The sequence below is a fragment of the Oryzias latipes genome, chromosome 21 (genome assembly GCF_053564925.1).
Source record: "Oryzias latipes strain Hd-rR chromosome 21, Olatipes_Hd-rR_3.1".
NCBI classification, from domain to species: Eukaryota; Metazoa; Chordata; class Actinopteri; order Beloniformes; family Adrianichthyidae; genus Oryzias; species Oryzias latipes.
Genome location: NC_136257.1, coordinates 3,566,213 through 3,580,481, shown reverse-complemented (window position 1 = coordinate 3,580,481; position 14,269 = coordinate 3,566,213). Strand labels below are relative to the sequence as shown.

General features: G+C 40.8%; 1 protein-coding gene across 5 annotated transcripts in view; it reads right to left on the bottom strand.

Annotated features, from left to right (window-relative positions):
- The window catches only part of pla1a (phospholipase A1 member A), a 37,631-nt gene that overhangs the window by 19,234 nt on the left and 4,128 nt on the right, over positions 1 to 14,269 (bottom strand). For 2 of the 5 annotated variants that reach the window (XR_013652528.1, XM_020713299.3), the window contains exons 2-8: positions 11,642 to 11,858; positions 11,121 to 11,331; positions 9,654 to 9,762; positions 5,348 to 5,449; positions 4,028 to 4,120; positions 1,598 to 1,780; positions 674 to 763 (exon numbers count right to left, since the gene is read on the bottom strand). Coding sequence is in view for 4 of the 5 variants with exons in the window: in XM_020713299.3 (XP_020568958.1) it covers positions 674 to 763; positions 1,598 to 1,780; positions 4,028 to 4,120; positions 5,348 to 5,449; positions 9,654 to 9,762; positions 11,121 to 11,331; positions 11,642 to 11,858 (1,005 nt within the window). In the remaining variant the exon portion in view is untranslated. Of the gene's footprint in view, positions 1 to 18; positions 125 to 673; positions 764 to 1,597; positions 1,781 to 4,027; positions 4,121 to 5,347; positions 5,450 to 9,653; positions 9,763 to 11,120; positions 11,332 to 11,641; positions 11,859 to 14,269 lie in introns of all 5 variants that reach the window. The other 3 variants (XM_011489209.4, XM_020713297.3, XM_078939094.1) reach the window with 3 other exon arrangements.

Genomic DNA, 14,269 nt, shown 5'->3' with positions numbered 1-14,269 from the left:
TGCTCATGCGATACCTACAGTCTGAGCTGGAGCTGAGTTCCCAGCTTCCCTGTCATTAGTGTCACTTCCACCTCTGCACTTTTGTCCAGGACTGAAACCTCCAGTTTCACTAGGATATGATGAGCTGAGGAAAGAAGCAGCCATGAGCAGGATCATGATGACAGAGGCGTCATTACAAGCCTTTACAAAGTGTGAGTAGAAGTCGAAGGGATTCAATACTGCTTGAGGAATAAAACAGTGAAACGAGATAATGAACCAGAATGAGTTATGAGGCAAAATCTTACTTATATCCTTTCTGAGGGTAAGCTGAGGCTCATTCAAAGTAAGGAAATACTTAGTTTTTCAATTAAACTCATGGATGATATTGTGTTTTTTTCATCACTGACACTGATTAAGGACAATTTCTTGAGAGCTTGGGAGCTGGGCTGTAAACTTGGAGCTATAAAGAGACAGATAGGCAGGCAGAATCAAACACAGGCTGAGCTGGACTCAGTTAGAGGACCATCTGGCACAGAGTGGTTGGAAGAACTGGGCTTTATACTAAATGGCTCCAGCTGAGAAGGGGGCGGAGCAGAAGAGACACACAGGAACAGAGGCAGGGGTCCCAACGCTTCACATATTAAGATGTTTTTGATTGCAATAGCTTTTCATTTCAGGAAATAGGAACTCTCACCGCAAAACGGAGCCGAGGACGTCGTCAGCAGGAATATCTTCTGCTCTCTGGGGATGGGTGACACGTTTATCCCACTGTTCTCTGATAAACCTGAAAAACATACAAAGACATAAAGTATATGTACACAAACAGGCGACACCTTATTCAGCAGCAGTTTAGATGGTGGGGAGCTGCTACGTACGTGGAAGACCTTCTTTCTTAGACCTACTGCTGAGCTACAGACCTGTTGCCATGTTACAGACGTGCTACCGTGTGACAGACATGTTGCTGTGTAGCAGACCTTTTGCCGTGTGACAGACCTGCTGTCATCACTTAGATTCATCAGAGGAGGGCATGCTTTTGTTCTTTTCTGCGAGACAATGCTGATAAAATTCCTCATGATTACAACCACAGGACATAAAGATAAGAGCACTTACTGCTAATCGTTGATGGGAAAAGCCACATTACAGGTACTTTAACTTTGAAATTGTATAAATATAATTCCGTGCAACAGTTTCAGTTAAAATACTTACCATTACCATTACCATCGGAGGCTCACTCTGATCCTAAATTACTCTTAGCTTTTAGGGATTTCCCTTGTTCAAAGGTTAACACCTTAACGCCTGTTATTACCCTTCTTTTATTTTGAAAGACTGCATGCAGGTATTGTTCAGCACATAAAGTGATTCTTTGTAAAGCTGGTATCTCACATTTAGTCCATTATTACCTCAATCCTAAAATGGCTCAGGCTGAGTTGACATTGCCAGAGATGTTAACCTTGTGGAGTAAAACACATTTTGGTTTTATTTCTGTTGTCTACTTATCTGAGCAGTTTGTTTTGATCTAGTTATGCCTTTACCTATTGAGATTTATTGTTTTTTTGGGTGGGGGTTGTTGACAGCATTTAGTTTAATAAAAGGTGCAGGTCCGCTCCGATGTCTTTACCTATGCGTGGACACGCCCCCTGGAAAACCTCACAGGTCACACAGTTTCCCTTCAAGAAGTCTTCATATGTGGAACACGGGATCCCAACAAGAGGACAGGAGGCGTTCAGCGCGCTCATGTAGACGTGCAACGCCCTCATATGGTCACAGATCACATAACCGTACACTGCAAAGTACACAAGAACTGACAGCAGACAAAAGAACTAAGAGAGCCAAATGTGAAGCTGCTCTGAGCTGCTTAGACCTGCTTAGAGGGCAATGCTATGGAAGCACGTGTGTCCCATATTTCAAAATAAAAGTCAATACGCGAAATGCTTTTTCATTTTCACTATAAAGATGCGTTTGGTGACTCAAAAATAAAAAACGAAAAATCAATCCGCCAAACCGCTTTCACTTTTACTTTTTCTTCTTCAACCTGTCATATCTAATTTGACAATTAAAATGGATTAACAGAAAAACGTTTTCATTTTCACTATGTAACTGCATCAATTGACTTAAAAATATAAAAATAAATCCCCCAAAATGCTTTTCGTTTTCCTACTTCAACACCGCTCATTCTGTGACGTCATTCAAGCGACAATGCAAGGAGGGGATGCATTTTAGTTTTCACATCCACCCCGCTAAAACTGTCACATAATTCATTTCCAGGGGGGAGGCTGGGCGATGACGTCAGTGTTAAATCTTTTTTCTTCTGTCACTAGACATAAGAAGACGGTGAGAGGAGGCTTCGGAGCTCAAAAAGGGTGGGCCAGCTGCTCCACACGAGCGAAGCGTGTCCCTGATCAGAGCAGCCGGGCTCATAGCTTCGTGTTTGCAAGCGGGGGAGGGGGCTTTGTTACGGTGACGCTCCGGAGGAGGCGTCGGAACGCAGTCCGTCCGGCCACTCTGCGTGAGCGAGCTGCAGGGCTCAGGAGAATTGGTTCTCCGAGCACCGGGACGGTGTGTGAGCTAACGGAGGCGGCCTTTGAATGTAGAAATACCGCTCCGTGCAGTCCTGAGAAACGCTGTAAACAATCATGTGAATTTGTGTTAACAGTCGTGTCCAGACATGACGTATTCCCACAGATTAATGTGCAGCAAAGATGCCCATTGCTGCATTGACCGCATGGATTTGAAGTATGTCCAAAGCTAAATGTTGTTAGCACGTATCAACCTAGTCCTAATCCTTTATATTAAAAATTATGCATGAACAGGCACCTGATAAAAAAATCATAGCAATAATCAAAGAACATTTAGAAGATCATCTCCTGTTTTTCCAGCTGGTTTTGCTGTTCGAGGACATCTGAGCTTTCTAGCTTCTGACCAACTTTCCCAACCTCTTGGTCTATTGTTGCTTTGTCCCTCCTTTGACGGCACCAGACGTACTGATAGAAGAAGAATAAGAGTGAGCACTGACGTCATCGCCCAGCGTCCCCCCTGGAACTGCTGACAGGTAATCCTTTATGCAACAGTTTTTGTGCGGTGGATGTGAAAACCAAAATGCAATCCCCTCCTTGCATTGTCGCTTGAATGACGTCACAGAATGAGCAGTGTTGAGGAAGAAAAAGAAGAAGCCATTGCGTGGACTGATTTTTCATTTTCTTTTTGAGTCAACAAATGCAGCTTTATAGTGAAAATGAAAAAGCCTTTCCGGTCTTGACTTTTATTTTGAAATATGAGACACATGTGCGTCCACAGCATGCAGCAGTGACGTGCAGTCAGGAGAGGCAGGTGAGGCTGTGCCATTTTTGGGTGTTTTTTCTTTTCAAAATCGCTGAATTTCCGCATTTGCCGTTCAGATACTAAAAAGTGACGTGTGATGAGGCACCAGCCCGCTGAGCCTCACCTTGGATTGCGCAATACCTATGCAGTCAGACGGTACTGCTGTCTCTGTGTGTCGGTTCAATCACTTGTACTATATGAGCTGAGTTTACATAATTTAGCAGATGTATATGATGTACAGTGTTTGTTTTTATAAATAACTGTATGTGAGGGACGTGTTTCTTGTGCTGAGCGCTAAACGCCGGCAAAAAAGCCGCTAAGTGAGGCCAGACATTCTCGTGCCTCAAGTTAGGGGGCGCCGGTGAGCCCTGAGATTATGACGCTAAAAAACAATAGAATAAGTGATAGCAAGCGGCAAGACATTTTCTTCAGAAGGAGCGGCGTATGGACTTTACAAGTAAAGGTAAGATGATAATAACATTTGTGCTTTTTTCTATGCTGCAGTTTGTATATGAAAAAAAAACCCATGTTGAAATGATATTTTAAACAAAACACGTTAACTTTTGTCAATCAAATGGTGAATAAGTTACTCAGTATGGTTCATATGTTTGTAAATCTGACTGATGACGTCAGTGCCTCACCAGCCATTAACCTCACCGCACGTCACTGGCATGCAGTCTTAAAAATGCTGCATGCATCAGACGAAGCTGCCAGAGTTCTCAGAACTTACTTGATGGAAATCTGGAGCGAGCGCACCCAGCCTGGTCCTTCCCTCCGTTCAGGTAGAAGTCAACGTGACCGACTGGAATGGAGATGCCAAAGTCTGAAACAAGAGAGCAGCGGTCAGCACCAAGGTTATTATAGTTAACGAAAACGAACGAAAAAACTAAAACTAGAATTGAAAAAACATTTTCGTTAACTGAAATAAAAATAAAAACGAGAGTTTTAAAAAAACGAAAACTAACTAAAACTGTTTGTTGTGTGTATAAAACGAACTGAAACTAAATAATATTAACCCCAAAAAATACTTTGTTTTCGTCTTTGTTAATACATAAGTCTTTTGGGTTGAAATAAAATCTATTTACTTCACGCTGCTAGTTTTACTGTGTATTTGACCCCTACGGCATCACGTTGTCTGTGACGTCACATGATGTCTGTCAGACACTGCCGGCTAGCGTGGTCATAGACATTTACATGAGCGTGATGGCTGCATTAAAAGTTGGGAGAAAGCGGGAGAGTCCTATTTGGGACTTTTTTGAATATAACAGCGTATAGAAACTAAAGTAAGTGCCTTGTAGTCGAAGCAGGAGACAACATTTGTGGAACACTCCTCAAAGGGAAAAACCCTACGAATCTAAAAGTACATTTAAAAAGCGCACACAAAAACGCAAATCAACACTACCTACAAGCTAGCCTCTCGCCCGCCCTCCCCCGAAAAAGAAGCAAGAGCAGATAACGTAATGCTGTTATCGGCTGTAGTATTTTAATTTAAGGATGGTTGTCCTTGTGTCCTCTGAATAATAAGTGTTTCAAAATGGATCTTTGATTGCGTTTTTATCATACAATACTTATTCTGGTGATTTTGAATCATGCACCTGACAAATATCCTAATTTACAAAAAAAAAAAAATGAAAAAACTAAAACTAACACTAAAACTAATAAAAACTAAACTAAAACGAAGCAATTTCAAAAAATAAAAACTAATAAAAACTAGTAAAGCTGCCTCTAAAAACTAATTAAAACTAAATAAATTTAAAAACAAAAATTCAAAACGAAATAAAAACTAAAACTAATAAAAAATCCGAAACTATTATAACCTTGGTCTGCACCCACTACTCCACACAGGTGAACAGGTGATTAAAGTGCAGAAATACAGCTAAAACTACAAACCAAATCATTTCTTCAGTAAAGTTACCCCCCTAAAAGTTTACCTATTGGTTCTTGCTTCATCTTGCCCAAACTAACATTAATATTGCCGCTTCATCTGTTTCAAGAAAAGTACACAGTGAAATTGGTGAGGGTCTGAACGCATGAGTCAAAGTAGCCTCACAGTCAGTGTCAGTGTGAATGGCCTCAACAAATTGAGCATCCGAGGGATCCAGTCTGTCATAGGTGTCCGCTCCTTTGAACAGGGGGCCTGCAGGGTCGAGACCTGGGGGCCAATCAGGAGAACGCAGAGTTAAAGAACTCAAAAAGTCAACAATCAAATGAACATCTTTTATAGTTCTCCTCCTGACTGCAGCAACGAGGATGTTTGAAAAGTACAAGTAAACTAGAGTTTAAGAAATATATATTCTCAATTTTTAAAATGCTAATTTACTTATAAAATGTTCCTACTCACCATGTGTTCAGTAGTACTGCTGCATGGAGGTTTTTTATTCTATTTGAAGACAACTGGTGAGTAAAACGTTTTAGCTTTTTGGACACAGACTTTTGTTTTAATTTCTTTTTTTAAGTTTCCTGTTCAGCAGCTCCTTGATCCCTGAACTAAGGTGAGGCTCCTTCATTTTCTCTTTCATCATTCCAACAAGCAGCTCTAGAAACTGCATGAGATCACATTGTCATGGTCATTTCTGAGTTGGATGTGGTTTGTGTGATTGTATCAGTAACAAACCCTAAGGGTTGTGTAACTGCGTTATTTATATATTTGACAGAATCTGGTAATAAACTGATTCAAAAACAGTTTCATTGTGAGGATTAAAGTATGAGCAGAAGACAGATGCTTTCCGCAGTAAACATCTAATGTCTCTGAATTTCGACATTTATACATGAAAGTAGGTTTTACTCGATCTCTTTTCATTTTCCCTCCTCTAATTTGGTCACTCATTCAAACTGAGACATTTCTGGAACAGTCAGTGTTTTCTTGTTATGCAAAATTCTCTGGTAAGCATCGCAAATCGACGTTTAACCCTTGTTCTATCCTAGGCACTTTAACATTGGGAGTTGGGTCATCTAGACCCACTAGACAGTGCTCTGAACCTTTTTTCTTCAATGATTTGTGATCTTCACTGGTGTCCATGGATTACATGAAATCTTTCCACCTTTATCCACCTTTGTCATGGTAGGGGGGACACGTCAATGTAAGGGGGGGGGGGGGTCATAGGAAAGCACAAGAGTTAAAAAGTGACCCATTTCTACTAAAAAAAACAACAACACAGACTGAACGTCTAAAGGCCCGTACACACCGGGACGAATATTCGCCAGCCGTTATTCACCAGCGTTTTTCGCCACGTTTTTGTGTTCACACCCAGGCGATTTTCGCTGACGATGAGCCGAGCGAACATGCAATTTCATTCCCTGACATTAGATGGCGCTTAATGTAAACAGAAAATCTCCTGTACACAAGGTGGCGCTGCGCAACTTTATGCTTCTTAAAGTTGCTTTTTCCTCAGAATTATAGAGCAAGTATTTACGCGCTTGTCAGAATCAAACAAAGAAAACATGAATATTGGTTCGGGGATATTTTAGAATGTCCGTCATTATTTCTTCGCGGCTGTGTAGATGCAACTCGGCGTCTTCGCTGGTATGTGTGCTCAGCAAGGCAGTTTTGTGTTTGAGCGCCCCCAAGTTGTGTTTTACTGGAACTTCAGAAGCTCCAGACACGTGTGCAAAAGCGCCATTCTCATTGGTCGAATAGATTTCGACGCGATGCGTCAAAAAAAAAAAAACGAACCCGAGGCGTTTTTTTTTTTGACGCTTTGACGCGTGGCGTTTTTTCGCGTCGGTGTGCACACTCTCATTGGTGCCCTTTGTTTAGTCACGAGGCCTTAAACGTCGGCGAAAATCGCCGGCGAAATTCGTCTCGGTGTGTACGGGCCTTAAGACTCTCAAGTGCTGTTGGTCCCCGTTTACTTCACATTCTGCTGCAATCTTCCTCAATGCCAAATAGAACCACATGATCTGCAACAGGCCAGCTTGGGTGGAGTCACTCTGTAAGTGACAGCTGAGTGACAGAAGAACCAGACAACTGGAGAACAGCAGTGTGGTGGTTCACTGTTCACAGGTTTTTTCCGTGCCTCAGTCAGGGCTTCTCAAAAGCCTGTTTTAATTCAAACTCAAACTTTTTTCATCTACAATCACACAGTCCCTCACAAGATTCCCCCCTCCACCCATCTAGTTTCCTAACCCTGAACAGAAATGAAAGAACTGCAGCTTGAAAAAACAGTCTGGCTTGGTTCTGCTCTGCAGAAAGGATATATTGGGGATCCATTTATTTCAAGGCCCAGGGCGACCACGGGGGTCATCGCCACAGCGCCAGCCCAACACCGCAGCTCAGGGCGCACTCTATGGCTATTAGACCACAGAGCGGGACCCCAGCCGGCATGATGAGAACAAGCACCACAGCAACAGCGCCCCCTAGAGGCCAAGCCAGGAGTGCCAAGTACAATGGATCCCCAAAAGGAAACACTGGAGTATGAAACAATATCAGAATCAGAGGTACTTTATTGATCCCACACATGGGAGATGTGTGTGTTACTGTAGAAGTAAACATAAGAGAAAATAGAATAATATAAAAACAATAATAAAAAACATACAAAATATATAGTAGAAATGTAAACAAATAAGGGGGTATAGTTTAAAGACTATTTACAAACGGGTAACAATGTGCAAAATGTGCAAAAGTCATCTGTTACACTGTGAGTTATTGTAAAGTTGAATTGTGTTATCAGAATATAAATAATAACAATGATAAAAACAATTACAATAAATTAAAAAATAAGAGATAACAATAATGGTAACTAAAAAAGTAAAATAAATAAATAAAAAAAGGCATTAGAAACTCCTAAAAATATCATGAATGTAAGTAAAAGGGTAGTATATAAAAAAACAATATTAGTCCTTACATAAGTAAAAAAGTTATTGAGTAGGGAAAATAGATGAATCAATTAATAGATGAGTAAAAGAATTAAGATATTACACAAGTCATGTAAAAGCCCTGAGGTTCTCCGGCAGACTGTTCCACAGTCGAGGACCGTAATGGTTGAACGAAGCCTCACCGTGTGTTTTGGTCCTCACCTTAGGAACAACTAAAAGTCCAGCACTGGAAGATCTGGCGAGGGTTCATATCTTAAAAGTAAATCACTTAAATAAAAAGGCCCAAGAGCATTAAAACATTTATAAACCATTAAAAGAATATTAAAATCAATCCTGAAATGCACAGGGAGCCAATGCAGCCATTTTAAAACCTGGTGTAATGTGTTCAGAACTACAGATTTCTGTAATAGTTGTGAATTTGAAAGAGACTTTTTGGGTAAACCAGAGAGCAGAGCATTACAATAATCTAAGTGACTAAAAATAAAAGAATTAGCACCTCTGTGCTGCAAGAGAGAGGAACGGGCGGACTCTGGCAATGTTTTTGAGATGATAAAATCCTGTCTTAACGACACTTTTAATGTGGGGGATAATATTTAGCTCAGTCAAAAAGTAAAGCCAGGTTTCTCACACAGTGAGAAGGTGTAAAATTCTGAAGATATTTTAAAATCACCTCTCTCTTGTCTTCAGAAGAAATGACTGAAAATTTAGTTTTGTTCTCGTTAAGTTGTGAGAAGTTTTCTGCCATCCACGATTTTATGTAAAAAATACAATTTAAAAGAGCGTTAATACATTCAAGGTCATCAGGAGACACGGCGATGTAAAGCTGTGTATCATCAGCATAGCTGTGAAAGTCAACACCTGAAGACATCCCCAAGAGGCAACATACACAAGTTAAAAAGTGTAGGACCTAAAACTGACCCTTGTGGAACCCCACAACTTGTTTCCTGGATTCTTGAAGAGCATGTACCCATACTTACATAAAAGTGTTGATCTGTAAGATGAGAATAAAACCACTTCAGGACGTTTCCAGAGAGGCCCACCAGACTCCTCAGTCTGTTTCATAAAATCTGGTCAACCTTTTTGAGCCACGGCACACTTGACCATCACCCACAGCACACTATTGTGCCGCGGCGAACTGCTTGAAAAACACTGATCTACTGTATTAAAGGCGGCACTAAGATCCAGCAGCACCAGAACAGAGAGTTTCTGCGAGTCAGAATTATCTCTGAGAGCATTTAAAATGTTTAATACGTCTCAGTTCACACTCATACCCCCCCCCCCCCCCCCCCCCCCCCCCGAAGCTGCTGTCTGATGTGTCGGGGCAGCGATATGTCGTCTTGAATCACGAACCTGTTCCTCTTCACAGAACCACAGGGCCTCTTGTCAGAGTGCAGCTGAGCTCAGAAGCTTGTTCTCATCACCCCTTGGAGAAAACTAACAGCTCTGACGGAGCATTCTGCATCTACATTAGGGGGGTTGCAACTCAAGTAAGGTAAAGGCCTTGTTCTACCTGACAGACTGTGAAGTGGCGTTTCACTCACCTGTGATTCTTCCTAACTTCCCTTCAAAGAGGGTCCCCACAAAACCAGCGACATGTGCTCCCAGACTGACCCCGATGAGGTGGAAGGACTGTAGCTTGCATCCATGATTCTGTTGGACAGGGAGATCAAACAAAGCTGAGTGCTGTTTACCTTTCTTGTCCTTTTCATTTGATCTGTTTTTTTTTTAATTAAACCTCCTTAAAGAGTTTTGTTACATTAAACAGATTTTCACAGCAATGTCCAGAAACGATCGATCATCTTAAAGTCTGGGATCTACTGCTGCTTTATGAAGAAAACTAAGAAAACTTTTTTCCTGGTTTCTGGACAGATATCTGGTTTCCTTCTCTACCTTTCTGTATAACTGAGTTGGATCTTTTGGTCTGTCAACCCAGAGCTGCATATTTTTAGAAAGTCACCTGTAACTCACCTGTCTTTGTTATGTTCTCTTTTTTCCATTTTGTAAGTATTGATGTTGTCTTATCCTGTGCCACAGCAGTCCTGGACTACAAGGACCAGATTGTTTTTGCAGTCATTCTTTCTAACTACACCTGTACGTGGAAATCTTGCCCCGCCCCAAAAACTCACCAAAACTTGCATATACCTAGTACCTGGTAAAAATGAATTTTAGGCATGTGGCCAGAATCGCTTAAGGGCTTTAAAAAAATATTTCATAATCCACGAAAACATGTGTCAGGGATAGCCAAATGGAATTTTATAAATGGTTATGGGATGGCCACGGGCACTGCGACTTGGCAACCGTTTCACGGCAAGATGTGAAATTTCGCAATTTTCCCATATATATATATATATATATATATATATATATATATATATATATATATATATATATATACCACCAGTTAAGTCTAAAACTCCAACTGAAGTTTCATTGACCTTTGACCTCAGGATGAAGGCCACTATCTTGAATTGTCCAAAACAGCATCATCTTCAGAATCAGGTACAAATTGAAACTTCCCTTAGGTATTTTGATCTGTCACCTTTATACTCCTTGAGCATCATTAGGAAGCTACTTGGGGGGGGGGGGGGGGATGTTGGAAATAAAGTATGAACATTTCGAATGTAGATTTGAAAATGTAATGCAGCTGAACAAAACAATATAACATACAATGTTAACATATCAGGACTGTGGGAGTGGTTAACAAAAAAAACTCAGTTGCCATGGAAATTCAAAAGTTTGCTTTTGCAGATTTTTCTAAAAAGTCTAAGACCTGTTTGTCACCCCTAGGCAACCAAAAAAAAAAAAAGTTGCTATGGAGATAAAACCAACAAAAGCGCTGTGTTTTCTTAAATGAATTTGTCTCATGAAGCTTGGATTAGGATGGCAAGGATGGAAAGGAGAGTGAGGTTCGTGTAGCAGCTGCTCAGCCTTTGGAGCAGCAAGGAGGCGAGCCCTGCTCCTGCTAGTCCTTAAGATAAAAATGGATCTATTACTAGAATGCTGCTCACCTGAAGCTGGTTGATGAGGACAGAGATCTGCAGAGCCACTTCCTTGTAACTCTCCACTACCAGGTTGTAAGCAAAGGATGCCCCGTAGATCCAGTCTACCACCAGAACATTCACATCCTGAGCCACAAGAAAAGCCTTAGCCAGCTCCTTCACCCACAGCGGTTTGCTCCCCAGGGCTCTTTGAGGGGGAGGGAAATGATAGACTTTAAGGCTTTGAAAACAGAGATCAGACAGTGTTCAAATGTGTGCGAGGGCCAGGTGTACCTGAAAGGAGAGGCTTTGTTTAAATTCAGAAAGAAACCTTTCAACTTGATAAATCATTTCAATACAATATCATTTAGTTCATTTAATGAAGCACCACTTTATGAGGTCAGATCAGGATCATCTTTAAGTGAATAAAAAACCAGATTGTACATTTGATGAAAGGAATTGTAAAATTTGACATGGACATTTTCACACTTTTCTCTCTTGTTTAAATTTTTACAGTTCAAACCTTCACAGATTCAGAGTCAGTCCCTCACCTGTACCCATGGATGATGACTTTAGAGGGACGGGAGGCGTTGAAGTGGGACGTCTTTGTTGTGAATGACTCCTGGTGAAACCTTTGTGGGCAGTCCACATTTTCCCGGGTCATCAGCAGATACCTGACCTGCAGTTTGGTTTGACGCTGGCGGTACTCCTGCCATGTGGTGTTCCTGAGGTCAGCGCACAGACCGTCGTCCTGCTTCTCCTCCGAACCTGACGATGCACAAGCATGTTGCGTCTGTCCGTGTTGGGTTACTGAGTTAACTGTAGAGACCTCTTCACATGATGGCTGTTCAATGCATCATGGCTAACAAAGCCCACAAGATTAAATAGTCAGCAATTCAAAGCGAAAGGTCAATATTTCTCTGGGAAAATCTCATTTACGGAGTACAATCAGGGTGAGTTCAGGGACTCTTTGTGGTGTATCAAAATTTGACACACTGTGAAAATATTGTCTTATCCGTTTCTCCATGTTGTTGTTTTGTTTATTTGTGCTTTAAGTCCTATGAACAGGCACAGAGAGTGCTGCCAGCAATAATTGGTCATTACTGTGTGTGTCCACGTTAATAAATGAGGTCAAAGTCAGCTGTGCTACCAAACGCCAAACCCCTGCCAACCTCAGCTTCTCAGATCTTCTTTAGAAAAAGCAAGTGAAGCCCTCTACTGGTGATTAAGGATTTCAAATAACCGTTTTTCCACTTGCAAATTTCAATTCCAGATTTATTTTCTTGAAAAGATTTTGTCTCTTGTCACATTCATATTTTAATTTAAAGCACTGATTAATTTCAAACATGAATTGTGTGAAATATAACACATAAATCACACAGATGTATTAAACTCAATACAGAAATAATGAAATGCATTGATTCAAAACAGAGACAAATTAACATAAACGTGAGAAGAAATGAACAGTTTAATTACTCAGAATTATAAATAGAGATTGTGCAACGATGCACACATTGGGCCCCAGTAGATTAATTGAATATAGAGATTATTAACTAAAGCCAAGTAGAGTTTAATGTATTGCTAAAAAAGAAGTGGAGAGCAGCAAACTTGTATCATCACACCCCCACTGGGGTATTTCAGTTTATATTTTTGCATAGTCAGAATCCGTTTAAAGATCCAGATCAAGTGCAGATTTGTATCAAGGAACAAAATAGTAAGAAAGACATAATAGAAACTCAAAAAGCACTATCTGCTTTGTTCTACTGATAGTTTTTTTACAGCCTATATTTAGATGCACTTTGTCTTTGAGTCAATTTCCGAAGAAAATGGTAAAATAAAGTAGTTTTGATAAATATGTTCTGTCATTTGTCATTTTTGTTCAAGGAAGTAAAGGGAGGGGTCAGAGGTAGGAACTCTGTCTCCCCCTCTGGTAAGTGGCGGGAACTGTCTCCAGAGTTAAAAATCACACTACAGCCCCCAGCAACCCCAGTGCACACTTCCTGGATGCCGCACACCTGACTCTCATTCATTCATCACCACAGCATACTTAAGCTCTGCACTGAGTGAAGAGCAGTGTGAAATATTGTTTGTGCCACTCAAATACAGAGTGTTGTAGATGGACTTGAGCTTCTGTTTCCTTACCCTGTATCTGACAGTTTGCCTGCCCTGACTCGTGCCTGGATCCTGCCTACCCCAGTTACCTCTCTTAGCCTCTCATTCCTGCCTGACCCTGATTCAGCTTTGTGGACTTTCAGCTGAGCTAATAAACCTGCTGCACTTGGATCCAGCCGTCTGTCTGTTATTGTAACAGGAGTGAGAAAATGTCTATTAAAATTCTAAATAAAATTTGGTATGAAAAAATCCTAGATTTTATTGATATCGCCCAGCTGTACCATGAGGGAATCTGGGTATGTTCCCTTCATTTTCCCTTTTTAATTCAGTCATTCATTTTCTATTCCGTTTTTCCCTTTCGGGGTCACGGGGCTGCTGGAGCCTATCCTGGCCACTTGTGGGCGAAGGCAGGGGACACCCTGGACAGGTTGCCAGTCTGTCGCAGGGTAGAATGGCCACAATCACACACCCATTCACTCTCACACAGGGACAATTTATATTAACCAATTAACCTATGAAGCATGTTTTTGGATGGTGGGAGGAAGCTGGAGACCTCGGAGAGAACCCCCTTTTAATTATGTTGTTTAAAATCACCCAAACTCATCCAGTAGATTATTGAAGTACATTTTTTACAGTGCCGTGTTATTTCAGTTAGTTTTTATTAATGTCTTGTATCTTTGTTCAGTTTCTAAAGTCGTTTGTTTTAAGATTTTTTTTAGAGGTTATTAATTTTACAAGCATTTTGTAGTCCAGTAGTTAAATATTTGTCACATATCCCTAGTCCATGTATTCTATATTATTTGTAACTATGTTATCAATAAGAGTAGCACTTTGAGTAGTGATTCTGCTGGGTCTTGTCTTGGTTGGACAGAAACTCATACCATACATTCTGCTGATAAAGTCGTCAGCTGCTTTATGCTTGCTGGGGTTTATCAGATCAATAATAAATCTCCACAGATGTATAATATTTTGTTATTTTGAGAACTAAACATCTTTTCCATCCATTGACTGAACACTTCTAAGCTTGACCCTGGTGACCTTTATACACAGCTTATACTGACATTTTT